Below are 22,026 nucleotides of genomic sequence, written 5' to 3'. Positions count from 1 at the left end.
TATTATGTGTGTTAGGGGGGGAAGTTTACAGGAAAACATTCAGCTTCTATATGTCCACAGCTGTCATCTACTTCAAGCATGTTTTTAATTTTAACTTTATATTTAAGGATGTCATTCAAATTAGAAAAATGCTACCTTATTTTATAACTAATAGGATCTTATAATTAAGTCAACATTTATCTTTTATTTTGTAAATTCACAATTTTTTTCAAACATACTATATAATTATAAGGGTTTGGATGATTAAAACCTAGCAGAGACCATCATTTCTGATGTATTATTGGTGACATCCTTGAAATCTAAAGGAGTTTTTTATATTTAGTATATTGGTCCAAATTCAGCATGAGGACATATAGAACCAAAGTACAACCTTTTTAAAGGGTTACTTTAGAAAGAATGTCAAGATTTATAAATAAATGCTCACTTCTTGGTATATTGGATTAACTCAAACTTTATGGTTCAGGTGCTGGGATCATAAAGATATTTACTCACATATAAAAATAAAGCCAGACTATACCCTGGAGATGTATCTAAATTTAGCTACCATCTCACAGCTTAGTGAATCTGTCCCATCAAGAAGACTCATCTTGTTTATTTCTAAGATGGTGCAATCACTTTAGGAAGCTACTTTTAATGAAGTTCTAAGAGTCATGATTTAATGTGAATCATCATGGTTTCTCAGTCTGTCAGCCTGTGTATTTCCCTGTTGATTCAGTAATGGTGTAAGACTTGCATTTTCAAAAAGTCCTGATATAGTGGAAGGCTGTGATAAAAGAACACACTACTTAGGCAATCCCTCAGAAAACCCTCCGGCTTTTCTGTGATTAAAAACTGCAATACATTTCACAAAGGGATACATTCCATTTCAGGAAGACCAGTTGTATTTTGTTTTTAAGTTATTATTAGCCAGAACGCTGAAAACATTTCATTTCATGAGCATCATGCAAAAATGTAATAGGGTCTTCCACTACTAAAGGTCATGGAGGGTCAAAGCTCTTCTCCATTAAGCAGTTCTATGCTGCCAGGACAAGACCGTGGTTCTGATATACATGGGGCCCAGAGAGGCAATACAGGGTGAGGGTACCAGGCAGAAGGCACAGAAAGGGGGTGGCAAGCAGGCACCTCAGACTCAGGGGCCTCATGCAATTCCACCCAAGTACACACCTCCTCTGCATCCCCCCTGAGTAGCTTCCTGCTCCACCTTCCCCACTAGCCATCCTCATCAATGTGCAAGGTGCAGAGGCCTTACTCACCTGCATATAACTGGACAGTTTTCAAATATTTTTATACAAAACTCATATTATTGACATCATTAAAATGTTGATAAGAGCAGATTTTATTTATTCGAGGTCAGGAAGTGAGGGTGAATTATATTTCTGTAGGGCATCAATCTCTATTTCCACCCATCTGTTCACGTATAAGATATTCTTCTCTTTGACAAAATATAGTTCTAAATAAATTATAATTGCCCAAACTTTCATTCCACTGACCTGAAAAAGTGATAGTTAATTCTTGAAAAGTCTTCTGAGTGACCAATTAAAAAAATAAATACACAGCTTTCGAGGTTTATTTATAATAGAATAACACCCAATTTGAAATGAATTTAGGGAGACATAATTCAATTTACAAGATCTATAAAATTACAGAGTTCTTAAGAAGAACTCCATAAAAAATGTGCATAACCTTTGTCAAGAAAAGTGTGACTCACCTGAAGGAGTGAGGATAGGAAGTAGTTGGAGTGAATGAAGAGCCATAGCATCCTGCTTGGGGGATTCCATCCTATCCCTGTCCCTGTACTTCATGGAAACTAACTGCTTTCAGATGATGGTTCCAAGCCTTCTCTCCTCACCCTCCCCACCCTCACTCTCTGCTGGTAACCTTGTACCTTCTCTTATTTTACTGGAAATTTTAAGCAACCTGAAAAGCTCCCCCTTTCTCTTCCCCTCCCCCCAATATCCACCTCTACACACTTTTGTGCTGAGCCTTCCTGCCCATCGTGGCCTTTGACCTGCTGGTGGCTCTCCGATGTGGACGGACTCTTCCTCTTGGATAGTTTTGGGGTGTGCATTCCCTCACCTGCATCCTAAAAATCCCCCTCCTTCAGCCACTAACATGCTGTTTCTTCCATCTTACAAAACAACACTCTTCATCCCATTTCCCATGAACTACTATCCAATTCCTCTGGTTCCATTTATTATATAGCAAATTTCTTGAAAGAGTCATCTGTTCTCTTTGATCATAAGGTCACACCACTTCCAGTGGATGAGGTCAGTAATGCAGGAAGAGCAACAAGAAGAGGGCAGAGGTTACAGAGTTAGCCTATTAGGTGGTAACTGCTCTTATTAAGGTCACTTCCTCAAGGTCATTGGTTAATTTCCATGTTGTTAAACCTAGCAGTCAGTTCTCAGCCTACCTTTTACCAGATATACACAGTGCATCCCTTTTTCCTCTCTGAATCTTGGGTAGATATTTTTTAAGTCTAGAAAGAATGCACAATCATAAAGAATTCTAAAAATAAACTATTAATGGAGGAAAATACTCAAAACATCTAAAAGGCAAAAGATTAATGTTCTTGAAATATAGAGAGCTTTTCCAGGTTAATAAAAAAAAGATTGAAATCACAAAAGAGGAATAGACAAAGGCATGAATATAAAAATCACAGATAAAATATATACATAAAAATTTAAGTTCAGTTTCAACAATAATAAATTCAAGCCAACATATCAATGATTTGTCATTTTCAAAACAGAAAGAATAATGAGAAACAAAGCAGGCATGCTTATATCCTGCCAGGGAAGTGTAGGCTTTTACACATCTATGGAAGGGATTTTTGCAGATTTTCCCTTAATTCTTAAAATGTGCATATTCTTTAACACATCAGTTCCACATCTGGTAAATTAAGAACATAATTACACAAATATGCAAAAGATTTAACAATCTTCATGGGAAGCTAGAGAAATGCTAGGTTATAAAAGATCTATTGGTACATTCATAAAAATTTAATATGAACATTTATTAATGTTCGACTTTAGATGTCACTGTGAAATAGTATGTATAGTTCAATCCCATTTATTTTACTTTAGAAAAAATAATGAGGATAAATATCCACCCTTTGTGCCAGATCCTCACTGCCCCATTGTCTGTGCCCAAGGGTTATGCATATATGCATACAAGGTCCTTGGTTGATTATTTCCCATCCACCCATCCTTTCCTGCCTTCCCTCTGAGATTCCACACTCTGTTCCATGCTACCATGTCTCTGGATCCACTCCATTCAACACTTTATTTTGTTACTTAGGTTCCACATATGAGTGAGATCATATGATACTTGTCTTTCTCTGACTGGCTTATTTCACTTAGCATGATACTCTCCAGGTCCCTCTATGCTGTCTTAAAGGATAAGAGAGTTCTTTTTTACTGCCTTATAATATTCCATGGTATAAATGTACCACAGCTTTTTATCCATTTATCTACTGATGGGCACTTGGGCTGTTTCCAGATCTTAGCTATTGTAAATTGTGCTGCTATGAACATAGGGGTGCATACATTCTTCCTGACTGCTGTTTCTGTTTCCTTAGAATATATTTTTACAAGTGGGATCACTGGGTCAAATGGCAGTTCCATTTTTAAATTTTTGAGGAAACTCCATACTGTTTTCCGCAATGGCTGCACCAGTCTGCATTCCCACCAGCAGTGTACATAGCTGGAGTTTTAGATTGCTCTTCTGTTATTTTTTATTTCTGTGATTTTTTAAATTGAATTTTAAAGACAGGTTTAACATTTCATTTAATGCAGAAGTGAAATTTTTAAGGAATGAAGTGGAAAATTTTTATCACTTTTAGTGGGAAGGTATTTTACTTTTGAAAGAAGGATATTTGATATGTGATTGGAGGTTCATTATTGCTGTTGAGTAAGTAGGCGTTTTCATAGACTGAAATATACATAATTGATGCTAGCTACTCCCCTTACAACTAGTAGGAGTTGTATAATATGAATAGCTTCTGAAAGAGCTTCATTCAGTTAATGCTATTGTTTATATCTTTCAGAAGTTCCTTTATCATACATTAAATGGAACTATTTTCAAATGGGAATATTTAACAGTTCCCAGTTCACTTCAAGCTGACTTTGGTCTGTTCCCTTTCACATTCACCTGTAGGGTGAACTGAAAATAGTACACACACACAGGGCTCTGCATGTTGCTCAAAGATAAATGGACTTGACTAGGTAAATTTATGTTAGATGACAGGAAAAATGAGGTATATATAGGGTGCTCCCCAAAATGTATACACACTTTGAATGATTATAAAGTCAGTGTTCATTAACATACAGTTCATTTTCAAAATTTAAAAGAATCTACAGAAATGAATAACTTTTTTATCAGTGCCTGTTTTCAAACTGATGACCATTCTGATCCAGGCTACTTTTAGTCCCTTGATATGTATATTTCCAACTTGCTTCTCAAGCATTATTTCATTTGGTATTTGTGTGCTTTCAACTTGTGACTGTTGCAGTTTTGTACTGTAAATTTTATCTTTTATGTATCCCCATAACAAAAGTCTAGTGTCATTTTAGGATGCCTTTCCTTTGTTCAAAGCTTAGTCTCACTTCACCCATTATTTCTAACCAGTTAAGCCTGAAAAGGAGTGAACATTAAATGAGTTATTAGCTGTTATAAGTGTATACATTTTTTAGGGAGGGGGGCATCCTATATGCACACACAAAAAATTCTCCTCTGCTGACTTTGTTGCCTCCATCTGAAACAAAATCGAGGAAAACAATGAAAAAAAATGGAAAGGACAGAAATGTACCTTATAGGGAATTATCACATACTCTTGAAAGGCTTTATACAACAACAACAAAATAAGTATGCATATTTACCTAGCTACACTTTATAAATATAAATGTAAATATAAATATACATGGCATCACTTTGGGGATGGAATTGTATGGAAATGCCTGTCTGAAATCTGTGTGGTCCTGAACAGCTATGTTGCCTCAGCAGCAGTTTAGAGAAGATACATTATTAATAATGCTATAAATCCCAATCACCCTACATCAGACATCTGTTGAATAATAGGGCCGTTAAATATAATAAATATGATACAAGTAAGACATGGAGACTTTTCAGATGAAATAAACATAACTGAGGACATGACCTGGAGGGAAGAGGTGATGCTATTGTATTAAAAAAATGCCCTCTACAATTGAAAGGGTAGGACTATAATCACAAAATGAGATTATGTTAAGCAGGAGCTCAAGAATCACACAATTTATATGAAGAGAATCACCTTAATATGGATCAACAAAGGGGAGCTAAGGGATTTACTTGGTTTATCAATAAATTATAATTTTATCTCTTTCATAACTAGAGCTGTACAATAGTCAAGATGTAGTCTCACATATCCATGCGTGGCTATGAAGATAATTCAATTTGAAATGATATTTTGTACCACTTTGCTTACTTTCTTCCCTTTATCTTTGTGTTTGTAAGAGGACCCAGAAAACAGTAAAAACAATAATTACATAAAACTGATTTTTGTGAATCTCACAAGGAAAAATTTTGCCCAATATTACTTTTACTTTGTGCTACCATTTTTTGTTCTTTTTCATTATGTACATTACATACAGAAGAATATTTCAATAATTTTGCTATATATAATAGTTTAAAAAATAGACGGTTGATATCTCTATCAAAAGTAGATGTTAAATCACTCATTTATATATAAAAGAAGTTGTAGCTACTAACAGGGTTGTTGACATCATACTTTTGATTAAAATTAACTTTCTATATTAGTAATTTTAGTCTTTCTTTAATTATTAGTAGTTCCCATTTTGGGGATTATTTAGAATATACTTTTTTTTTATATAAGCACAAAAATAACTGAACAATTAATTTTGTTTTCTTCACCTGTCCATCCAGACTCCATGCTCCTCATATTTAATGAATTTTGTAAAGGACTAATGGAACTTTTTGAGGGTGTACCCCACTAAGTAAGAAGTAGGCTCTGCCTTGAAGGAGCACAGGTATCATGGGGGAGATGATACGCATAGTGTGGCATGTACTGTACAGAGGAAGGTGTAGAAATGTGAATGTCCCCAGTACCAGGAGCTGTCTGCACCTCAGCAGAATGGATCCAGGCCCCACACTGGACTGGGTTTGAGAGTGAATAAGAAATCTTTGAACAGGGTGGGAGGGATGGGGGACAAAGGGAGAGATAGTTCCAAGCCTGGAATTGAGAAAAAATACAGAGCAGTTGTGTTATGTGAATTTTACCAGACATTATTTTTTTCTGTTTTTTTTTTTAATTTCTTTATTGATTAAGGTATCACATATTTGTCCTCATCCCCCCATTCCCATCCTAAACCCCTCCCCACGCATGCGCCCACCCCCCTGTTGTCCATGACCACTGGTTAGGCTCATATGCATACACACAAGTCTTTTGGTCGATCTCTCCCCTTTATCCCCACCCTCCCCTACCTTCCCTCTGAGGTCCGACAGTCTGATCGATGCTTCCCTGTTTCTGGGTCTGTTCTTGTTTATCACTCTATGTTGTTCATCATTTCCCCTAGATGAGTGAGATCATGTGATACTAGAAATACACTTATAAGAATTGAAAATGAGACAAGCAATAATGGTTATGCTGAGAGGCAAATTAATCAGTCTGTAGTGAGTTTCTTTCTGGGCCAACAGTTCTTTTGAGTCCCAATTTCAATATCAAACAGTTCCTTATGTATACATGTCAGCAATGATACTTCAGTTCTTTACCAGACATTCTTGAAAGAAATATTTCCAGTCTTATTAAAACTTTATCAGCAAATTGAGGAAGATTGAACATCACCCAACCTTTTTGAGACTGGCATGACTGACACCAGAACCTGACAATATACTAAAACCATCGAGAGAGACTTGTACCTCTTAGGGAATATAGATACACACATAGGGACATAGATGCAGAAATCCCAAAGGGAAGAGAAAGGATGAAATGCCAGAGGAACTTACCTGCTCTTAATGGCCCTTTGAGTGTGATGACCCATATCACGCGTGTAGACAACCCTGGGCTCGATTTCAGTGGATTGCATCTCCTGTAGGGAGGACTTATAGTCACAGGATCCAGTTTCTCCATCAGGCACAAGGCAGTTTCTCCTAGTTCTCCAAGATGATCTCGTTCTTCAGAGGCCCTGGTCTACCTTTGAGGGAACTTATTTAAGGTCTCAGTCAATTGGACAGCTTCCAGACCAATGCCTCTAATGTCAGTCAGGTCCTGCAAATTCAACAGCAAGAAGGTTAGTGGTGTGTCTTGGACCCCTGTCTTACCTGGATGGGGATCAAAGCACATTTCCTATTTGCTGAGAGGCTGGGCTTCTTAGGAGAGTCACAGAGGCAATAGGTCTCTCCTTAGCTCATTATCTACAAATAGGATCTACTATTTGAAGACACTGATTATGAAGGGCAATCCTAGAGGCCAGCACTGGGGAGGCTGAGAGAACAGGATGGTTTCCCCAGTTGTTTCTTCGAGACCCTGGCAAGACAGGGCTTCATATCTTTCCAGAACATGGAGTATTTTGCTAGTGTTAGTGAGTTCCATCCTACCAAGGGCTTACCACACCATGTAACTCCTCCTTTGTTTTCTTTCTGGTAAAATCTTTATTTTTCTGTATATATTTTGTGCATATATGTTGAATCATGCCTTAATTATTCAAGGCTTCTTTCAGTCCCTTGATATGTTTTTCCAACTTGCTTCTCAAGTTATAGTATATTCATTATATTACCTAAAACATATATATTATAGCCTATTAATAGAACTCAAAAGTTACATCAATTTTGAGGAAGTACTAGTATGTGACTTGTTTCCAATTGCCTGTTGAGAAGTGTTACTGATCCTTGTGCCAGACCTCCAGGCCATGCTCTGGGCCCTGGGTTCTGCCCTGTACTTCTGTGCTCAGTATTCCCCTTTTCACAGACGCTGTGCAGATGGTGCTTCAGGGATCAAGGTTAATATGCTGGAGTTTAGTGGGTGGCTCCTGAGATGGACACCGTGGGGGAAAGGAAGGAGGCCACTGGGCTGAGGGAGAGGGTCACTTGTACTGAGGTTCCAGCAAGGACTCAGCTCGCCATGCACAGGGCTTGGAAGTTAGACTCACTCTTCCAAGCTGGGGTGAGAGGACTGGGCCTCATACCCCCGTGGCCACCAGTCATTGATTGGGTCAGCAGCACCAGGAAGAAACAACCCTGAGGAGGAGGTTCTGTTCACATGAGGCCATTTCAGGAGGCTGGAAAGGGGGGAGGGGTGCAGGCAGCAATCAGCACAGTTGGGAATCTGCTCTGTACTCATAATAAATCACAGTTGTTTCTATGATACTGCCCATTTGCTCAAACCATATGCCAGATAAATCTGTATCCTTGCATCTTTCAGTAGCTGCCTTAAATCAATCCTCTGCTTTCTCAGAATGAAATATTGCACATGCTCTCAACTGCCTTCCCCTCAGGTCTCAGCAGCCCAGGCTCACCAGGGCAGGATGATCTTCCTGAAGTCCACGTGTGATTAAATCATCCTTTTGCTTAGAGCCCATCTATAGCTTCCTATTCCCCTCATTTATGCCTCTGTGAGGTGGCTCTTCTTGTAATTGTTCCTGCTCTTCAAAACTGAGACAGGAGACTCTCACAGGAGCTCAAATTCCCCACTGTAACCAATCCTGGTGAGCAAGGCCTGAAGCCTGTGCCCAAGGACTCCTCCAGGCCCCGCAGATGGCCCAGGCTCCTGAGGCAAAGGGGGGCAGCGATGTTGACACCATTTAAACAATTACCTGAGCACTGAGAACCTCTGAGGCTCCATTTTCAAGTCACAATGAGCACTTGAGAGGCACTCTCATTGGCTTCCTGTGAAGTGTAAATTATATGAAGAGCTACCAAGGTGTCAAGTGACAGAACTCAACAGAGTGTTAAGACCAAGAAAAAGAAAGCAACAGAGTTCATTTTGATGAGTTGTACTAGTAGCTTTGCTTTGACTAAACTTTAGGCAGCGAGAAAAGGTAATGAATGGAAATGTTGACTCCATTCTTGTCAATCATGCTTTTCTGGACCCAAGGCCATACTGTTGCTGCACAGGAGCTGGCCTGAATGGAAGACCCACTCTGTGGACAAGGTCAAGGCCACTGTGTGAGCTGCCCCACCTGAGTCCCCCTACTGTGCTGTAGAGGAAATGTCCAGCTGTTTCTTCTCTGCCTTTACTTTTTTTTCTTACTTTTTCTTGCTCAAACCTTCTCTTCCCCACCCTCAAAATAAAATAAAATGCAGGTAACTCATATTTTATTTCCTGGTGGCCATTTTTAGTTTGGTCTGCTCTGTGGCACATACACACATATGTTAGTTCCAGTTACCCTTGGCATCACGCCTACTTGTTAACTGAATACGCTCTGAATAAAAGGAATCACATCTGCTATGTGGGGACTTTATTGCTCTTTCATGATGTGCCAGTAAGCTCATATATCTCTGTGTCAGGTGGCTCAGATTCGCTTGTTTGGAAGATCTAGCATACTCTTGTGAACTCAGAAGATGGGTTAGTTAATTAACTACTTTTGGAAATTAACACTCTAGCAGTTTTTATTACCTGAAATTCTGTTTTATTCCAAGGAATTTAACTAAATACATTGACAAAGGAAGATAGTTGCTTTCAAATGAAGTGGCCTAAACTGACTACATGTATGATTTTTTTTTTTAGGATAATGTACTAAATCTATTGGTAATAAAAAGATTCTTCTTAAATACTATTCTGTTTCCAGTGCAGTTAGACCCATTTTAAGTAAACCTAGAGCCCTCATTCTATACCTTTTAAATTTCTCTGGAGCTTTGCATTAGTGTACTAAAACTGAAGATTTTGACATCCTTACCTAAAAATAGGTCACAAAATAGTTATTATTTCTTCAATTGAAGTATAGAGTTAGAAGCAGTTGCAATGAATTATTTAGCCAGTCGATGGGAAGTTTTCACTCATTTCAGAAAAAGGGCTAATCACACATAAGATGACTGAACTGATCAAAAGTTTTTTCTCACTTCTACCAAAATGGGTGTTTCTTCTCTGTAGGGTAACCTGTGCAGATGCTAGGAGTCCTGTGGAAAAAAAAAATAAAGGAGTGTAGTTGTTGTTGACCAAAGATAGGTTAAAATAGGGATGAGATGTTTAAAATTTAGAAATGAAATTTTAGCCGAAACTGGTTTGGCTCAGTGGATAGAGCGCCGGCCTGTGGACTCAAGGGTCCCAGGTTCGATTCCGGTCAGGGGCATGTACCTTGGTTGCAGGCACATCCCCAGTGGGGGGTGTGCAAGAGGCAGCTGATCGATGTTTCTCTCTCATTGATGTTTCTAACACTTTATCCCTCTCTCTTCCTCTCTGTAAAAAATCAATAAAATATAAAATAAGAAAAAGAAATAAAATTTTATAACTATCAGGGGCTTTCTCATTAAATTTATGACTGAATACAAAAGATGCAAAAGAACATGCTTTTACAAGAGAAGAAATAAAATCATTAAGATATAGATGATAACAACTTAAAAACTATTTTTTTTCAGTGCATTTATATATTAGTTCACTGAAAAATAAATAGATGTGGTAAATAATAATTGATAAAAATGTACATAGATGAGGTAGGTAGGGAGGTAGGTGAGAGAGAGATGTAGATACAGATAGGTAGATATGTAGATGAGTGTCAGTCAATGGATTCTTGTTACAACTCTGCAGACAACACACAAATACAGTTGCTTTCCAGATCATCAATACACATCAGAGGACCAAGGACCCCCATCGAGTCTCACCGTTTCTGCTTTACAGATTTTATTTCCACGTTGGTACTTGACTTGAACTTATGAGATTGTCTGTTTAAAATGATGAGTAATATATGCATACTCCTGATGATTCATTTATATTTCCTTGTTTCAAAACTCCCATCAGAGGTGATGGGGGGAGGGTAGAAGGGTACCTTATTTTTCCTCCATACCTTCTCTACAGCCTTTTAATTATTTCCTTCTTTCAATCTTAACAATACACAACTAAGTAGGAATTTGCAAACAGACTAAGTACCGATCTATACTGATAAATCTAAAAATCTAACTGAAATAGATGAATTTTTAATTAAATATATGTTGTCTAAGCAGAATCAAGGCGACTGAAAGTAAAATAACCACTTGAGAAATTTAGAAAGAACTTGTTTTTAAAATGGCTCTAGTATCAGAAGAGTTTATTCTAGGGCTGGATGATTTCTGTAATGTTGCACATATTGCAAGTAGGCAAAGAAAAGTTTTCCAATTCATTTTTTATGATTCTGGCACCACCCTACTATTCTAACCTCATAAATACAACAGAAAATAATATTACTGACAGATCTCATGGCAGTAGATGAAAAATATTATGAAAAATATTGGCAAATTTAGTCCAATGGCGTTACAAAATCTATAGTATTAATAGCAGCTAACACTTGAGTAATTCAAGTGCAGGCTTCAAATTCTTACGGATGTAACATTAGAGGGATTCCCACTAAGATGAAGACCAAAGAAGGGTGTATGCCCTCAATTCTGTTGTACTTAACTAAACTTTAGTTGAATGAGAAAAAATTGAAGTATACAATAGAAAAGGATAAGGAAAAATTATCATTGATTATAGCTATTGACCTTGAAATATAATAGCTGGGTAATCATGGCCAGGTTATTCAACCCCACTAATCTTTATTATTAATATCTCAAGTGAGACTATTAATACCATATACTTCACAACTTTGCAATTAAAATAATTTAGATAATGCATGTACATTGCCTCTTTTACAGTAGTCAGCAAACAGTAAGGAGCCATTATTACTTCCTAAGAAACCAGAGACACGATTGAACATCTTTAACATTAATAATGAGATTCCATATGTCAATGTGTTGTAAATTCATATATGAGGTTTAAGTGCTTTGCAATATACAAGTTTGTTTTTTAATATATTTTTATTGATTTCAGAGAGGAAGGGAAAGGAAGAGAGAGATAGAAACATCAATGATGAGGGAGAATCATTGATTGGCTGCCTCTTGCACATCCCTCATTGGAGATTGAGCCCACAACCTGGGCATGTGCTCTTGACCAGAATTGAACTCAGGACCCTTCAGTCCACAGCTGACACTATCTACTAAGCCAAACTGGCCGGGACTGTGGTATACAAGTTTTAAAAGTTAGCAAAAAATGGGCAATAACCCTAGTTATAGTAACACTCATATATCTAGGAATATGTTATTGTATTTACATAAAATGTCTAAGAATAGACATAAGAAGAAATGTTCACAATCTCTTGGAAGAAAACTATGAAACTTTAAGGAGTGTCATAGGAGAAGATATTAAAGAGGCAGTATATTCTTATAGGTGAAGCTTCAGTAGTCTAAAAAATAAATGTCAAATTTATGCAATCTTTAATCTCACCTAAAATGCACTAAGTTGGGAAAATTAAGGGCATGTTACTAACTTTAATATGAAAAAGTAATACACAAACAATAACTAGGGAAGTTTTTATAAATAAGATCCAGAGACAGTTACTTGAATTTTTGTGGTATTAGAATGTATGAAACTTATAATTAAAAGATTAGGTTTCTGCAATAAAAATAGACAGATGGATAGAACAGAAATAGTCATAAGTATATATGTGTCATTTCAAATCAATGGGAAATGAGTTGAGCCTTCAAAAATGTGTTATCTAACCATTTGGGGATAAAAACAGAAAATTACAATTTCTGGTATCACCCTTTCTATTTAGATGGCCACATAATCTAAATTTCTCCACACATCACTCCAAAGGCTTTCACATTAGAAAGATGTCAAATTCCAAAAGCACAACTAGAACACTGAAATTAACAAATGCTATGTAATCTGTATGATAGGAAATAAATTTTCATATACCAGCTCCCAGCACAGCCAGATGTGGAATCCATGCCTAAACAGAATCAGGAAGCAATTGCACAGAAAATAGTGGCAGTTGGGGGAAAAAAGATTAAAATTATACCCTGATAGAGGAAAATCCACAGATAGGACACTGACTGACTTGTGAACTTTAAGGTAAAATAGGCTTAATCCTTAAGTCATGTCAGTTCAATAATTGCATGCTAGTGTGGGGCTGGACTCTGAGGCAGGCAAGGGGTGTGTTAGAGTACAGACTCTGGAACAAACTCTTAGAATTTCAATCCACATGCTACCACCCGCTGTTAGGGTAGACCTGGGACAGGCACTTCCAATCTCTGGAACTTGGTTTCCTTATCCATCAGATAATGCTACCTCAGGTATGTTGGCTGTCTGATGATTATTAACACAAAGAGGAAGGGAGCACCATCCCCTCATGCCCTGAGGAGCCTGGGTAGAATGGAGAGCATTTCAGTACAGGGATGGGTGCCCATGTGTATGTGGGCATTGCCACAAATCATGTGCACCCAATAGTGGAATAAAGACATCTTGTAGAATGAGCATAATTTTATCATTTTAAAAGTATCTATTTCAAGTAGAAAAAAAACAGCCTGAAGAAAAAGATGTGTGTGTGTGTGTGTGTGTGTGTGTGTGTGTGTTAAAGCAGCATGAACCCACGTCTACTTTCCCTGTGTTTGCCCTTCACAGGAGTTTACAAGCCAAGAAAAAAAACTAATTAATGACAAGTCTAACCAAAGTTTTGGCTGGACCCTGATGTAGATGTGTTTTTATAGGAAAATACATCTCAATTACCTTGGCTTCTGGGATTGATGGAAACACCTGGAAGGTTTCTGGAGACAATATCAGTCTGGGACTTGCTGACTCAATGTCCTTTACCTTTCTCCATCTTCATGATATTCGAGGGGTACAAAACATGTGTCTTTTAGATCAAGGAACACATTTATTAAATGACAGCAAAAGTCAGTTATGAACCAGAAAGAACACACAAAACAGACTTAAACCTAAATCTAAATATCAAATGTTACTGAATCTAGAATAAAATATTTAAATATTATAACACCTGTTGAGTATAATTTCAACATATGGATTTTCAACAAGATAGAATTGTGAAAATACCCAGAGTGTGCGATTTTTCTTTGTTTAGTTAGCATTGCTTTCAGGAACATATTGCTCATGTAAACAGGAATTTACATACACTTATTAATCCTTGGGTAGTACTAGGGCACTTAGCACTTCAAAAATAAATATGTTCAGCAAGAAATAAGTGCAGGGCTCTCTTGTTTTTGAAGTGACTTTGAGGTAATTCAAAGCCTATTCAAGTGTGTGGTTTGCTACTGTTTGTTAGGATACTGGTGATAGAATAACATTTAAAATATATATATATTTTATTGATTTTTTACAGAGAGGAAGAGAGAGGGACAGAGAGAAACATCGATGAGATTGAGTCATCCATTAGCTGCCTCTTGCACGCCCCCTACTGGGGATGTGCCCATAACCAAGGTACATGCCCTTGACTGGAATCGAACCTGAGACCTTGCAGTCCACAGGCAGATGCTCTATCCACTGAGCCAAACTGGTTTCGGCAATAGAATCACATTTTATTAGATAGCATGATACATGCCATAGAAGTGCCATGTAAGCCCCAAACTTAACGCCAAAACTGCTAAATAATACTTGGAAAAACCGTATTCTGTGCCAAGAATAATGTCTCATGTAAATGAGCACGCTGTTGTTAAAATAGGTGGTGGTGGTTTGAACCTTTTACTTCTGTTAAAAATATCATAAAGTGATCCAAATAAAGTAGCTCTGGTGTTCCAGAATGGAATTATTTTTGTGGAATAGACCTGCTCTGAAGACTGTCCAGTTTTGCTAACAAGTAGGTGAGAATGTAAGGAATTTGGGCTGCCATCATGCTAATGGGTTGGAGTTGAATGCTGTGGCAGGAAGTTGGGTAATTCAAGTTTTAAAAGCCTCACTGAGCCAATGCAGATGCCAAAATAATTCATTTCTAGAGCTCAAGGATATGCATTCTTCCTTTTGAGATTTTTTTTTCTTTCAGAATGAGAAAATAAAAGCAAACAAAGGCTTTTAGACTTTTTTTTTTAGTGCTAAGAGCCCATTGTAGGAACACACTGCCCCTCCGGAGGCTGATTTATGTAGATGTTGAATACACAAGTATAAAACGGAGTCTCAAAACAATATTTGTTTTTAGATGAATAATTCACTCATTTTCCCTGCGTGAGTTTTTCTCTTCTGAAGCACTGGCCTTTTGAATTAAATAAATATAATGTTTCAAAAGAATATAGGCATGAATATTCATAAAGACCAAAACAGTGAGTATAAATAAAAGTCCTTTTTACATAACATTTTTGAGGACTTTACTATATATATATATATATATATATATATATATATATATGTGTGTGTGTGTGTGTGTGTGTGTGTGTGTATAGTAAATATATATATATTTCTAAATCAGTGTTCTTCAAAGTGATTTTTCAGGACACAATTTCTTCTACATAGCCTACCTGTTACTGAGGTGGTACTTCTTTTCCAATTGGTTCCATACAGCAATATTGTCCTTTACATAAATAGATGTAAAGTGGTGCTTGCTGTGGCAAAGCCCATTAGCCATACATTCAGCCTAGCATGGTGTCAAGCCCTCAATAAAGTGTTTGTCTAAATAATTGGAGGAATGTTTTTAAAAGTCCAACAAAATAAAATAAGATCATGTACTCTCAAAATGTAGCTAGTTCATATGCATAAAGTAAGGCAGAATATTTTTAGGTGTTTCTATATATAAGCTAATAATGTAAAGTTTAAAAACACAGACATGCAAAATGTATGTTATTAAGTACTGGGAACACAGGCAATGAACATCCTTATCCCAGCTCCTTAAGGGTGGGTGGAGCCAAGAGTAGAATGAAATGGCTGACATTTCTCAGAAAGAGAAAGACAAATAAAAATTTAGGGTGCGGTTATTTTTTTGCCCAAATGGTTGATTTAAAAGGAACCAGTAACTGTGATATTTAATTATATCAATAGTGTTGTCAGGGTGTCCTTATTTTAAGTAATCTTTGAGATTACTGACAGTAGGAGAGCATTGTTGTCTATTGTATGACACTAGCTACCCAAGGCTGCACCTGTTTGTCTTTGAACATGCAATCCCATAATAAAAGCTGATTAAATGTTGATGTATTGTATAATGTAAATCTGAATGTTCATGAAAGTGAAGTGAATACAGTTGCCGTAGGAAAGATTAGATGTGTGATTGCCTTGTTATTTTCTGTACAATAGTCACTTGTCAATTCTCCGCTTGCATTGGAGGTTCTGTACATGAAAGGTGGGCTTGTGTCATTCTGGGACACACAGAAAGGTGGCCATGAGAGGTAAAAATGTTCAGGGGGTCACTTTTGTAGAAATCTAAGGCTAGGAAGTAGAAAGCCATTTACCACTTTTGGAGAAAAATGATCCCAAAATCATCACATTGCACATTATTTTCTCCTAATCATGTAACTAGAAAACATGGTAAGTAGGCATTTTCTAATAAACAGTACAGACCCAGTGCATGAAATTTATGCACCTCAGCCCGGCCTGCACCATGGTGTCCAACTGCTGGTTTAGGCCCGATTGGGCCCAATCGGGCCTAAACCAGCAGTTGGACATCCCTCTCACAATCTTGGACCACTGGCTCTTAACTGCTTGCCTGCTTGCCTGCCTGATTGCCCCTAACCACTCTGCCTGATCACCCCTAACTGCCTCTGCCTTGGCCCCCGCCTCCTAGGCTTTGTCTGGAAGGACATCTGAAAGGTTGTTCAGCTCTCCGGTCTAATTAGCATATTATTGCTTTAATAATAACATGCTTTTATTATTTTGCCTGATGGCTTTCATTTAAATGAACTTTTTTTTTGCATCTGATGGGGAAAAAATTTAAGGGAAAGGACTTCCTGGTGTTGAAATAAGCTGTTTTGAAAGGGCAGATGGATTCTCATGGTTTTTTTCATTTTGAATAATTTGGACCCCACGCACTGAGAAATGCTCCTCTCCTGCAGCTCCGATAACCTTCAGGGATTATGGCAAATTAATGTGTCAGCTTTAGCAGAATATCATACCTTGTTTTTATGCTGTTTTATGGCTTAAAAACACACACACACCTTAGCTCCTGGCTTTTCCCTGTTATAAAATAAGAAAATACTTGTCAGTGAATCCGGAGTGTAATGTATTTTGATATAGACAAAGTAGCAATTTTAGATTGGTGACATTGTTCCTATATCCTGAGAAATATTTCTGGGAACACTCTACTTTTTTTCAGTTCTTCTGTTGTTTCTAAAGATGTTATCATGCAATTCAAAGACCTTATGAAGCCTGGACATTTTGGTAAATGGCTCTCTTAGAAGCCAGGCTTATTGATTTTTTTTGCCAGTGGGTTAATGTTGTACTGGAGACCTTCCTTGCTAGTGACTTATGTTAAATTTTTATTACAGAAGCACATCACTTCTGATGCCAATTGCTATATTAGTCAGGTTTCTGCTCTACTAATACCAACCCCTAAATCCAAGTGGCTTATAGTAATAGTAGCACATTTCATATTTCATACTCACTAGTCTCCAGGTTGGCCAAATTTCTCTGTTAGCCCTTGGGATAGACAGAGGGCTGGGGAAGACAGCAAGCTGCCTTTGTTCCCCTAGTATATCAGGTTTTTTTAAATTCTAGTAACTTGGCTCGGAGGGTAGTGTAAATTCCAGCTTCATGTTGGATTCAGGTTTGTTTTAATACACACAGTAAAAAGAGATGTGTCTTTCTGGACCATAGTTTTCTCAATCTGGAATACCAAAACTCTAAGAGGGCAGGCAGAAATGTAATTTGGGCCTCTTAAAGCCTCATTCTGACCTAGCATACTGTCACTTCAGCCTATGTTGCATGTCTCCTGGCTGAGTCCAAGTGGGGTAAGGACACATAATGCCATCTGCTGATTTTCTTGACAAGGGCAAGGAGGAAAGAAAGAATTGTGGATGGATACTATATTCCACTGTATCTTCTTTCTACTTTAGGAAACTACATGAGTAAAATGTCAAGAATTCTCTTGTATTCTCATTTTAATTTTGTCCACATGACCACAATCAAAAACAAGTCTTTAAAAAATCTGAATACTTTGGGAAACAGTATTATTAGGTGGGAACTCTCTATTATTTTTGCCAGGCCCAAGGATTACAACTTAAATGCTTTAACAATGAGGATAGTTAGACACATTGAGACATAGTAGTTTGCTAATTATTGGTGGAAAATTTACAGATTTTTAACTCTAAACAAATCAGACTCATAGACAGACCCTGCAGTCATTATGTGAAAAGGAGGTAAGGGCAATAAATTGACAAGTTTGGAAATTGACCTTTACTCCAAGTGATTTCAAGAGTCTTAAGAACAGGGACCTTGTATTGTCCATAATAGCTAATAAAGTTCCTTGTATATGTTTTGTAGAGATAAAGTAAACACTAGTAGATACATGGATACATGAATGGTGACTGAAACAAGAAAGATGACACATAGAGGCAGTTGGATACCCACAGCCAAATCAGGAGGAAGAGAAGGAACTGTGGAAAGAAACAAGGAACATATCAGTCATCACCTGGCTCAAAGCAGGGCCAAGAGCTTGGGATAGACAGAGGGCTGGGGAAGACAGCAAGCTGCATTTGTTCCCCTAGTATAACAGGTTTTTGTTTTGTTTTTTTAACTCTATTATTCTTTTTTTTCTTCAATATTTTAAACATTAATGACAAATCTTCTACCCATTTTAGATTTTAAAAAGGCACAGGGAAAATTATTGTCTTACTTCTGATTTTATCATTAATCTCTATAACTCTGAATAACATTTTTAGAAGAATGAAAAGTACCCAGTGATTCATGATTTCATCATTACACTTTTGGAGCTCAGGCTTTTCATCAGAGAATATAATACTTATTTTTTACTTAATAATATAAAATTTTAAAAAATTTATATTTAATATCTTGACCAAAGATAACGATAGAAGAGAAATAAAATCCTTTGTGTCATAATGGAATGTCTACATTATATATATATCCTGAATTATGTTCATAGAGGTTACTTTGAAATTATGTTCATGGAGTTCATTTTTGAGGATTCTAAGTATATTTTTATAGGAAGAAAGGTGTGGCTCCATTTGAACTATTCAGATATTAAATGAGAGATGGTACTTGATAATTCAATTGGCAATTTAGTTCCCTCTTCTGAAGCAAATGCTCCTGGTCAGTAAAATGGAAAAAGCATAATGGGGTAATGACTAGATGGAGGACAGCTTGTGAACAGCCCAGACATCACATGTAATCAGTAACTGTTGGTCTGGCCCTTTGGCTTACTTAGTGGGAATGAAGCTGTGGTGGTAGAGATTGCACACATGTGCAGAGCCAAGTTCATGCCCTTGAGTTGCATATCACTGAGCGTAATCACACCTGAAATGTTTCATTCCTTCAGCAAATATTTGTTGAGATCTTTTATGTGCCATACTATTCTCATATCCATACATGGAGCTTACATTTGTGTGGGGAAAGATAGAAATACAAAATTAGAAAAATATAAAATAAACAATCTAATTCCTATAAGGATCTGAAAAATTTAAAGCATGGCAACTAGCTAAAAAGAATGGGGGATCAGTGGGATTCTCTCTGGGGAAGTGCTGTTTGAGTTGTGGGCCCTGAGTGACAAGAAGCCAGCCCTGGAAGGAATGGAGAAAGAGTACTTAGGACAGAAAAATAGCCAATGCAAATGCTCTGAGGTTGTTCAAGGAACAGCAAGAAGGTCCATATGAACAGTTATGGGAGATGGTAAGATATGAGATTAGAGACAGTGTCAGCCAGATCAGATCATGAAGGGACCCTTATCAGCATAATAAAGACTGAATGTTTTTTCTCCATGTTATAGGAAGCTCAATCAGTTAAATATATTCAATAATTCTATTTTTTCTTTGGCAATTTTTATTACATTTTGGCATTTCTAGTTATATTCTAAAACAACAATGAAATACAATGTTAAAAGCACTGCACTCTGTACTTTAGTTAGGAAGACAAAATGTCTATAATTTTTAGTAAAATTTATGTCTTTGAAAATTAAGCCACTACTTTAAATACTATATTTATGATTTCCCAGAGGTTTGTTAGAGAGAAAAATGATTAGAGTAGCTATGCTTTTGGCTATAAAATAATCTCATATGTTCACTTGGGCGTTATTTCCCTTAACATTATTAGCATAAAAATAGAAGATGTTTCTCTGATGTACGTGTATATTTCTCAAGAGCACCGCAGCAATTTATATAACTAATCCTTATTATCTTGTTGATTATGCTTATTTATGCATTGTAGGAAAGAGTGGACTAGACAGTAAGTCTAGACTTAAAGATATTAGAGTTGAGGTACCTCTCAAAAGAAAAAACTAAAAGCTCTGTCTTTAAAGCTACTATTGGCATGTCTGGGAACATTTTGCTTCCCATTGAACTATGAAAGAAATGTGAACCACAATCTCAAAATCATGGGCTTTGCACCTGAGGCCTGAGACAGGAGTGGGACACTGATAGACCAGATTTGTGTCGAGTTAAGACCCATTTCTATGTCTATCTTACTCTTGCTTAAGTTGTACCGCATTGCTTCTCCTTGTTCATAATGATTTTCTGTTTAAAAATGCATTTTTTATTAAATTCTGTTTGAGTCATAATCTGAATAACATGAATATTGGGGTCACATAGTTTTCACCTCTCATGTGGGAATGGAGCATGGTGTGAGGTGAACAGAAAGTACTTGGAATCTAAATTCGGGTTTGAGCTATAACACAAATTCGATATTGTGGGTTGAATTACTTTACCCCCAAATATGTTGAAGTTTGAACCCCAAGTCCTTGTAAATATGACCTTATTTGGAAATAGGTCTTTGGAGTTACTAGCAAAGATGTGGTCAAACTGAATTAGGAGAGGTCTGAAATCCAATAATAATGTCCTTTTAAGAGGGACATTTGGACAGAGTAACACAGGAGCAGGTCTTGTGAAGGCACAGTCAAAAGGAGAACAAGGCCAAGTGAAGATGGAGGAGAACAAGGCCAAGTGAAGATGGAGGCAGAGAATGATAAAATGACCTAAAAGTCAAAGGATGACCTAGATTACGGGAAGCTACCAGAATCTGCTAGAAGAGAAGCATGTTTCAGGCTCTCCCTCAGAGCTGCCAAAAGGAACCAATCTCGACAACTCCATTTCAAATTTTAAGCTTTTGGAACTGTGAGAGAATAAATTTGTGTTGGCTTATGTCATTCAGTTTGTGGTACTTCGTTATAGCAGCTACAAGAAACTCATACATTTGACATGAGACTTTGAAGAAGTCAGGAAGCCTTGAACCATCTGGCCCTCCCTGTCCTATGCTCTTTCCAGCCTACCTCTGAAGGGATGGATCACATGAACCCTCCAGTGCATCCCTATTCAATTGCACATTTCTGATCCTATTTCTAAAAATACAGCTCAATGTCTCATTAGCACAATGAGACTTAAGCCCAGGGAATCTCCCTTACTCTCTGCTAACCAAAGGAGGGGTGACCACTTTGTGAAGATGAGTTTTTCTTTGCAAAAGAGCTACCTCTATGGGAAAGCAGTGACAAAATTGCCACCTTTTTTTTTGCTTAGCGAGTTTTCATTGTACCAACATCTCAAGTGGCCACTGTGGGAAGAGCTTGTGTTGTTGGAAAAACAGAATAAGCATCTTTTTTGTCAGCTGCCATAATGGGTGAAGGGTAAGTTATGTTTGGGAATTGAAAGGCACCAGTTCCTCTGAGCTGACCTCTAAGAAGCCAAGGCAGAGGAGCAGCCTAGGAAATCTCGCTGCTTCAATAAACATCCTTAGCCTGGATCACCCTTTTCTTCTGTAGATTAACACTGGCTTTATGCCTTTAAGACTAGAAGAGGTGTATGTTTGTTTGTTTGTTTTCTTGTTTGTCTTGTGTGATTTTGCAGGACACACGGGCTCCAAAAGGCTGACAAAATAGGATATTCTCTGAGAACAAGAATGTCTCATATTTAATGCAGTATCTGTTGCTGCCTGCC

General features: G+C 37.3%; 1 protein-coding gene across 18 annotated transcripts in view; it reads left to right on the top strand.

Annotated features, from left to right (window-relative positions):
* ADCY2 (adenylate cyclase 2) overlaps positions 1-22,026 on the top strand; it is a 262,534-nt gene that overhangs the window by 49,918 nt on the left and 190,590 nt on the right. Inside the window, exon 1 of one of the 18 annotated variants that reach the window (XM_045571824.1) lies at positions 16,905-16,927. The exons of the other annotated variants lie outside the window; for them this stretch is intronic. Within the exon in view, the coding sequence (XP_045427780.1) occupies positions 16,925-16,927 (3 nt within the window). The 5' untranslated portion in view covers positions 16,905-16,924. Of the gene's footprint in view, positions 1-16,904; positions 16,928-22,026 lie in introns of those variants that run through there. 18 annotated transcript variants of the gene reach the window in all.

The sequence above is a fragment of the Pipistrellus kuhlii genome, unplaced genomic scaffold (assembly GCF_014108245.1).
Source record: "Pipistrellus kuhlii isolate mPipKuh1 unplaced genomic scaffold, mPipKuh1.p scaffold_m20_p_4, whole genome shotgun sequence".
In the NCBI taxonomy this organism is placed as follows: Eukaryota; Metazoa; Chordata; class Mammalia; order Chiroptera; family Vespertilionidae; genus Pipistrellus; species Pipistrellus kuhlii.
The sequence above is the reverse complement of the archived record's forward strand: the minus strand, read 5'-3'. Positions and strand labels throughout refer to the sequence as shown.